Source organism: Myotis lucifugus, unplaced genomic scaffold (genome assembly GCF_000147115.1).
Source record: "Myotis lucifugus unplaced genomic scaffold, Myoluc2.0 scaffold_332, whole genome shotgun sequence".
Classification (NCBI taxonomy): Eukaryota; Metazoa; Chordata; class Mammalia; order Chiroptera; family Vespertilionidae; genus Myotis; species Myotis lucifugus.
This window is the reverse complement of record NW_005871380.1, coordinates 123,304-132,142: the sequence shown is the minus strand read 5'-3', so window position 1 is coordinate 132,142 and position 8,839 is coordinate 123,304. Positions and strand designations below refer to the sequence as shown.

At 48.5% G+C, this 8,839-nt stretch overlaps 1 protein-coding gene across 1 annotated transcript in view; it reads left to right on the top strand.

Moving 5' to 3' along the window:
• IFT140 (intraflagellar transport 140) overlaps positions 1-8,839 on the top strand; it is an 89,509-nt gene that overhangs the window by 22,572 nt on the left and 58,098 nt on the right. Inside the window, exons 10-12 of the mRNA XM_006100869.3 lie at positions 4,111-4,314; positions 4,451-4,523; positions 6,462-6,553. Of these exons, the coding sequence (XP_006100931.1) occupies positions 4,111-4,314; positions 4,451-4,523; positions 6,462-6,553 (369 nt within the window). The remainder of the gene's footprint in view (positions 1-4,110; positions 4,315-4,450; positions 4,524-6,461; positions 6,554-8,839) is intronic.

Here is an 8,839-nt window from a genome sequence, read left to right as displayed (position 1 = left end):
TCCCTCTGTGGGGTGATGGGGGGGCCCCCCGCTGCGCATCCGCAGCCGTTGGCTGGCCTGGGGCCTACGGCGGTGGGGGAAACTCCTGCTTTGAGCGTCTCCCCCCTGGTGGTCAATGCGCATCATAGCGACCAGTCGTTCCACTGGTCGTTCTGCCATTTGGTTGATTTGCATATTAGGCTTTTATTATATAGGATGGCTACTTTGGAGTCTTTAAGTACAACATCTGGGCCTTCTGGGGGCAGTTTCTGTTGCCTGTGTTTTTTTCTTGTGTGTGAGTTATAGTCTTCTGTTTTGCATGGCACTTGATTTTTTTTTTGTTGTGAGCTAGACATTTTAGTTTAAATATCGTGTCAACATTGTGGACAGCCTCTACCTTGGGGGGAAAAATCTTAGTTCTCCAGAGGTTGGGAGTGGGATAGCTTCTCTCAAAAGACACCCTGCTTTATGGGCATGGAGCTGGGCACAGTAGTCTCTATCTTCTCAGATTGCCTCTCCCAGCATGGAGCCTTTACCCTGTGAGCAAGCAGGGGCCAGGGTGTGGGGGCCCAGTCTTCTCAGACTACTATGCCTGTGAGCAGGGGCTGGTAGAAGGAGAGGGCCCCCAGCTCTCTGCCCCACTCACCTGGAATTAGCTTCTACAACACAGAGCCCAGGGGACGAGAAATGCTGGTGGTTAGCCCCTACCAGGGACATGCTGTAGCCCTCATCTGGGAGCTGGAGGAGAGGGAGCCCTGTCTTATCCACTCGAGTGGGGCTTCAGTCATGCTGAGCTGGGGGACAGGAGGGGGGGAGCAGAGTGGCTCAGGTGTCACAGACTGTACTGCTCTTACAAGAATTAGTAAACAATCTTTTTTTTTTCTTTTTCAATCTGAGAGAGAGAGAGAGAGAGAGAGAGAGAGAGAGAGAGAGATGTGCCCTGACCGGGAATCAAACCAGCGACCTTTTGGTGCACAGGATGACACTCAACCAACTGAGCCACTCCAGTTGGGCTAGACTCTCTTGAATAAATGCGTCTTCATTTGCTTTATGCCCAATTTCCAGAGAGTTAGATTTTTTTTCATAATTTTTACCATTTATGCCTGTATGTCCTCTGGGCTCTTCACCCTGCCATCCTGGAAGTTGTCTCTAAGATCTGCTCTGTGTAGCCCTAGCTGGTTTGGCTCAGTGGATAGAGCATCAGCCTGCAGACATCTCTCATCATTGATGTTTTTATCTCTCCCCCTCTCCCTCTCTGAAATCAATAAAAATATATATTTTTTAAAAAGATCTGCTCTATGTAAATCTCTTAAGTTAAAATGTCTTTAATCCTATACTAATCTGGAAAGGAAAATTTATGTAGTAAATAGTTTAGGGATACCCTTTAGCAATTTTGGGAAATTACTTTCAGATCCTCCTCTCAGGCCATATATAAAAATGAATTAACAAGTTAAATATTAACAAGTTAAATATGTTACAAATTAGGACAGAATAACTGGCTAAAAATAGCACAGAATATTATTAGATCTGTAGAGAGAACATAACTTTCTCAGATTTGAAGTAATAAAAGTAGTTGCAAAGCAAAGATTAATAAGTTTGAGTACATAAAAACTTATGTCAAACTGGGCAATGGAGAACAAAACTAGAACTGAAGGCAAATCTGAGCTCTAAAACACTGTATTTCCCGATTCTCAATGCATATTGTTTTCTTTATTTTAATAGAAAGTTGCATACAACTCTTTTGTTGCTTTTACTTTTCTGTGGGAGGACGGAATCTTTACACAGCTATTCTTTTAACTTATGGCTTACCTTTAGTGATATCCTGTATAATAAAAGGCTAATATGCTAAGTGTCTGGTCGTCTGGTCATCCATTCAACCAATCAAAGTGTAATATGATAATGATATGCTAAGGCTGTTCAACCACTAGCTGTGATGTTCACTGACCACCAGGGGGCAGAATCTCTGACCTGTAGGTTAGCTTGCTGCTGGGGTCTGGTCAATCAGGACTGAGCAAGATAGGCCGGACACGCCCTGGAGCCCTCCCATGGTCCCTCCCCAGCTGGTCAACCTTCCGTGTCCCTCCCCGGCCCCGATTGTGCACCAGTGGGGTCCCTCGGCCTGGCCTGTGCCCTCTCGCAACCTGGGACCCCTCGGGGGATGTTGAAGAGCAGATTTTGGCCCAATCCTGCAGGCCAGGCCAAGGAACCCCACTGGTGCATGATTTCGTGCACCGGGCCTCTAGTCTTAGAATAAAGGACATGAAGAAAACTGACATTTATAAGGAAAATATTAAGTGTGCTCTCTCTGGAGCATACCCACACCTTTCTTCCCTCTCGGGCATGCATCTTTATTTTTTCTCCTAAATGCTAAGGGTCCCCATGAGATTTGCATCCAGGGGAGCTCTTCCCAGGGGAGTCCGCACGACTCAGTGTGGCTCACTTCTTCCCTATAACATATCTAGAGAGCCAAGGCCGAGCACACATAGGCTCTCCCCTGTTGTTTTTCTATCCTAAGCCCTTTTTTTGTTTCACTGTTCGCAACTTTAATAAACGTACTCTTAAAATAAAAAAGAAAAATATTGAGAGCTTTAATGGAAAAAATGGTGGAGATAATTTACCTAGGAGTGGTTAGTAAAATACATGAAAAACGTGAAACCTCACTGGTAATGAAAGAAATGCCATTTAAAATAATAGAATGGGCCCTGGTCAGGTGGCTCAGTTGATAGGAGCATTGTCCCATACACCAAACAGTTGCAGGCTCAATTCCTGGTCAGGGCACCTACCTAGGTTGAGAGTTTAATCCCCAATCAGGGTGCATATGGGAGGCAACTAGTCAATATTTCCCTCTCTCTCTCTCTCTCTTTCTCCCTTCCTCTCTCTCTAAAAATCAATAAAAATAACTAGGAGGCAACCCTCAAATAAGGATAAAAATAAAATAATAGAATGAGCCACACTAACCTTCCTAAAGGACGTAAAAGAAAACAGAGTAAATGTTAGATATATCATGTTTCTCAAAGAGAAGCCTCAATCTTGTAAAAGTGTCATTTCTTCCCAAATAAATCCACAAATGACATGTATACACATTAAAAATAAGGACTTTTTTCCCTGGGAGAATTCAACACAGTAATTCTTAACTCATCTGGGAGAGCAGATGGCCAAGAAAAAAAAAGTATAAACAATCCGAACATTTCTGTATAATATACCAGAATATATCTCAAACTTTAGCAATTAAAACAATGGTTATGACACTGGCCAGATGGCTCAGCTGGTTAGAGTGTTGTCCCAATATGCCAAGGTAGTGGGTTTGATCCCAGGTCAGGGCACATACAAGAAGCAACTAATGAAAAGAAGCAACCAATGAATGCATCAATAAGTGGAACAAAAAATCGCTTCTCTCTCTCTCTCTCAACTCAATAAATAAAAATTGGAAAAGACAACAACAGTGGTTAATCAGGAGTAGATAAATATATCAGTGGAATGGAGTAGGAGATCTAGAAACAGATTTATATAGATTGGAAGTTTAATATGAAATTATAAATGTGCATTTTATATCAGAGGAAAGCTGGATAATTTAATATGTTATGTTAGGTTTGCTATGAATTTTAAAAAGTAAGCACCTCTAAATTAACATCAGAAAGGTGAATTGTAGCCCTGGCCGGTGTGGCTCAGTGGTTGAATATTGTTCTGGGCACCAAAAGGTTGCTGGTTCGATCCCCAGTCAGGACACATACCCAGGTTGCAGGTTTGATCCCCGGTGAGGTGCGTGCAGAAGGCAACTGATCAATCTCTCTCTCATACCGATGTTTCTCTCCCTCTCCCTTCATCTCTCTAAAATCAATAAAAACATTTTTTAAAGAAAAGTAAATTGTAGATGTTCAACCAGTGAGAACAGACACGAGCGAAAACAGCCATATAGGTAGCTACCAGCTTCATCACAACGCTGAGTATCAGTATTCTAAAATTCTTGTACAATGTACACATTTTATACTTACAACATTTTAAAAATAATTTTGAACAAGAAGAAATAGTGCTCGGAAATTGTTTATGAATCCTTGTATGAATAATGTTTTCCTGACTGTATCTCTCCACTGTTCACACTTTTGGTTCTTTCTCTCCAACGTGGAAATGAAGTGGGGCTCCCGGAAGAACCTTCTGGCGGTGAACAACACGAGCGCTGTGGTGATCCTCAGCGCGCAGGCCATGTCCTCGCACTTCCACCAGCAGGCGGCCGTGGTGCAGCTTTCCCCAAGCTTACTCAACGTGTCCTTCCTCTCCACGGGGCTGACGTACAACCTGCGCACGGACATGCACATCAGCGGAGTGTTCATCACCAAGGTATCTGCGAGGCTGACCTGTGGGGTCGGTTGGGGGTCTTCAGTGTAGACAAAAGACCCGGTCAGTTGTAGGGTCATTCAGGATGGTAAGGGGCCCAGGTGGCAGGTTGCTTTTTCATGTCCACGGTCCTTTTTAGGATGCTGTCGTTGTCTGGAATGGAAAGCAGGTGGTGGTCTTTGAGCCTTCTGGAGCCATATTGCGAAATGCAGGTAGGAATCCCCCCACCCCCACCCCAGCAGAAGGGACACTCGGCACCATGCTTTCTTTTCTCACCGTCTAATGGGGTGGGATGTGCTGGTGCTGTGGTCTGGGCAGAGGGCTGGCACAGGGCCATGGGGGACTCGCACATCAGTTCTCATGCCTGTGTTTCCAGAGTCAGTGGTGCAGCTCCGGCCCTGAGCTGCCAGGGCCTCTCCGGCCTCCTGGGCCTCACCCTGTTGAAGCCCCTCAAGGTGGCTGAGAAGCGCAGCTGGATCCGGGGCCAGCAAGCTGGATCCAGGACAATAAAACGGCTCAGAAATAAGGCTGCACTGGCACATAGTGCTGCCCAGGGGACGGAGTTGCTACACACCCGACTTTTGAACTGGATCCAGACCGCACAGAGCAGTGAGCCCCAGGGCCTCTTGACCAAGGCCAGCCTCTGTCTGGAAATGTCAGGACAGATCATCAGAGAGGCTCCATCACTCTCAAACGGCTCTCTCTGTCCCTTCAGTCTCGCCAGCTCTCTGTTTCACGAGGCTGCCTTTACCCTCCACTCTTCAGCACATGCCTGTAGGAGTTTTCTGAAGCTGCACAAACTCAGTGGCTTAAAAAGAAACTTATTCTCTCACAGTTGTAGAGGTGAGAGGCCCGGAGTCAAGGCGTCAGCGGGCTGCGTCCCTCCAGAGCTCTAGGGAAGAATCTGTTTCTTGCTTCTTCCAGCTTTTGGTGACTGTTGGCAGTCCTTGCTTGGGGTCACATTGTTCCTGTCTGAAATCTACCTCCCTCTTTAAAAAAAAAATATTTTATTGATTTTTTTACAGAGAGGAAGGGAGAGGGATAGAGAGCCAGAAACATCGATGAGAGAGAATCATCGATCAGCTGCCTCCTGCACACCCCCTACTGGGGATGTGCCCGCAACCAAGGTACATGCCCTTGACCGGAATCGAACCTGGGACCCTTGAGTCCGCAGGCTGACGCTCTATCCACTGAGCCAAACCGGTCAGGGCTCTACCTCCCTCTTAATAGTGACACTTGTGATTGCATTTGGGGCCCACCTGGAAGGCCCAGGATACTCTCCCCATCCCGAGACCCTGGTATCTTTGGCCACAGAAGCTAAGATTCACAGGTTCCAGGGATGAGGACGTGATACCTTAGGGGGTGGCTTCCAGCCTACACAGTGACCATGAAGATATGCTCCTCGGCCGGCTCAGCCGTCCTGACCTCAGCCCTCTCACCTCACACGATCCAAGGATGAGCCCTCCCTGTGTTCCGTTGAACACCTCACCTCTCTGGGGATGTATGTGCTGGTTATCACCTCTCTCCCTCAGACCATTTCCTGTTTTTTTCTTCTAATGCTTTGTTGCCTGAAATTCTCTGCTAACACTTTTCTTGCTCTACCTTGTATTTTGCTGGTAATTGGCATCTTTTCCTCTCTTCTAGTGTAGGCCCCCTAGGGGCAGGATGAACTTCTTATTCACTCCATAGGACAAACAGCACAGCAGGCACTGAAATAGTCTGTCTTGTGTGTGTAACCATCTCCTCAACCAGATAAGAGCCTGTCTAGAAACTAGTCTAGAGACCAGCGCTTGTGGCCTCCAAAGTTCCACATAAGTTAAGCAGACACTTGCTTAATCCATTGTGCCCTCATAGGTGCTGTGCTGCCAGGAGGGAGAAAGGAGACACCACTGATGCGTGGTGCAGGGCCCGGCACTGAGTGTCCACCCCAGGCCTGCAGCCTGCACAAGCCGTCACTGCCAGCTTGGCTGTGGGCAGTTCCCCGTCCCTCAGAGCCTCGCTTTCCTCACCTGCAACATGCAGAAAACACACCCCTCACAAAGCTGTTATGAGGTCTGAGGCGAATTAGGGAACGTGTGTGAAAATGCTTCTTCAACTCTGAGGGAGCATGAGATATTTAGCTGTTGCTGTCATGTTTCTCTTTATTTTAGGTACCTTTCTGTGTGAGTCTCCCGTGTTAGCGATGCACGAGGAAAACCTTTACACGGTGGAGCCAAATCGAGTTCAAGTTCGAACCTGGCAGGTAAATTGCTGCCCCAGAACGAGGGGGCTCTGATGATGAAGACAATTAGGGCAAATTTCTCCAAGTCAAGCCAGAGCCTGCACATTGGGTTTATCCAGACAGATCAGGAGCTGGAGAGCGGCTCCATCTGTAACTGTTGTGACTTCAGAAATCAGTAGGCAGGGCAAGGGCCTTTTGCAGTGAGGAGGTTAGATTACTGGACCTTGATTGAGTACATGGGATTGTGGAATGGGAGGCAATGTTTGCTGTGCATCTTGGGGGCAAAGGAGCCGTTAGTTTAGGACATAATATCTTTGGACAGGCCTTTCCCCGTGTGTGTCTGAGGGAGAGGCCAGGATGGGAGCAATTCATGCCTCCAAATGACAGACCTCGAACACTATTCTGTTCCCTCTCGGTGGTGTGAAGAAACCTGCCCTGCCAGTGTGCTCAGTGGTTAGCATCAACCCATGAACTAGGAGGTCAGGACATATGCCCAAGTTCTGGGCTTGATCCCCAGTAGGGGGCGTGCAGGAGGCAGCTGATCGATGATTCTCTTTCATCATTGATGTTTCTCTCTCTCTCTCTCCCTCTCCCTTCCTGTCTCTAAAATCAATAAAAACAAACAAACAAAAGAAACCCTTATCTGTCTGCATCCCACATACACGGAATGTGTGAACCCGGCAGCTGGCATGCTGTATTCGTTTGCTGAGCCTGCCATAAAAATGTATCACGAACTGTGTGGCTTCAAACAATAAAAGTTTATTTCCTCACAGTTCAGGACGCCAGGTGTGGGCTGGCTGGCTCCTGCTGAGGCTCTGAGGGAGAATGCAGCCCAGGCTTCTCCAAGTTCCTGGTGCTTGCTGGCAGTCTGGGTACTCCGGGGCATGTAAATGCATCACTGCAGCCTCTGCCTGCACCTTCTCACGGCCTCTCCCTGTGTGTGTGTTTCTCTTCTGTGTCCTATAAGGACACTGGGTTTATTTAGGGCCCACCCTAATCCAGAATGGTCTCCTCTTGAGGTCCTTAACTTACATCTGCAAAGACCCTTTTTCCAAATAAGGTCACCTTTACAGGTTCCGAGTGGACATACCTTTTGCTGGTCACCATTCAACCCAGTAAATGTAGCAGTGTTTTGCGTCAAGGTCAAGAATACCTATCATGGCCCTGGTTTTAGCTCTCAGTGCGACTGCTTCATCCAGCTCAGAATCCTGTCCTGGGATCCAGCATTTGGTTTTCAGGGGGCATCTGTATCCAGTGTTCTTTGTACCTTCCAATGCTGCTCCCCCACTCCTTCGTCCAGCAGTTCCCCATGGAGCTCCCGTGGGAGGAGTGAAGGGGCACACTCGGAGCAGGAGAGGGATGGGGACGCCACAGGGGAGTCAGGGGAGTAGAGACTTGATGGTGTGGGAAGCAGCCCACAGCCATGGGCCTCCCAGGGGCGAGTGCAGGTTAAGGGACCTGCCAGTCCCCATAAGACCCTCTGCCTGTGTAAGGTCAGAGGCAGAGGCTGGAGGGAAGGAGGCCAGAGCCCATCGGGGCATCTCGTGCAAAGAAAGCTCACCTTCCTGCCCTAGCCAGGTTGGCTCAGTGCATAGAATGTCAGCCTGCGGACCAGAGGGTCCCGGGTTCGATTCCAGTCAAGGGCACATACGTTGGTTGCAGGCTCCTCCCCGGCCTGGGCCCTGGTCAGGGCACGTGTAAAAGGCAACCAATCGATGTGTTTCTCTCATATCGATGTTTCTCTGTTTTTCCCTCTCTCTTCCACTCTCTCTAAAAGAGCAATGGAAAAGTCTCCTCAGATAAGGATTAACCAAAAAAAGAAAGCTCACCTTCCTTGCAATGACAGTTGGGTGGGGGCATCTGCCCTGGACGTATATAGCATAGGCAGGGCGGGGTCATGTTCTTAAGAACAGATGACGGGGCAGCTCTGTCAGCAGAGAGATGACCTGCAGGGCACTGGAGGGCTGGAGGCTTTCGGGGTGCGGGGGCGGCGGGGACGGCCTGCTGGGAAAGGACTGCTAGCACACTGAGAAAGGGGCAAACGGCATAGTGAGCAAAGGCAAGGGTCCTGCTGGGAAAGGGGAGAGGGGCCTGCCTGGAAAACCTGGAGGCAGCTGAGGAAGCCTTGCCCAGGGGGCCTTGGAGGATGTCTCACAAACAGGTGGCCTGGGAGTTGGCCTCCTCTGTTAATTTTTTAACTAGGAAAAGGGTGTGGCCCCCTGTTAACGGGAACATCCTGCCCCGCCACGTGTGAAGGGGAAGACTGGGAAGCGCTTCCCCCGTTGTGGAACGCCCTGGGGGGGTGGT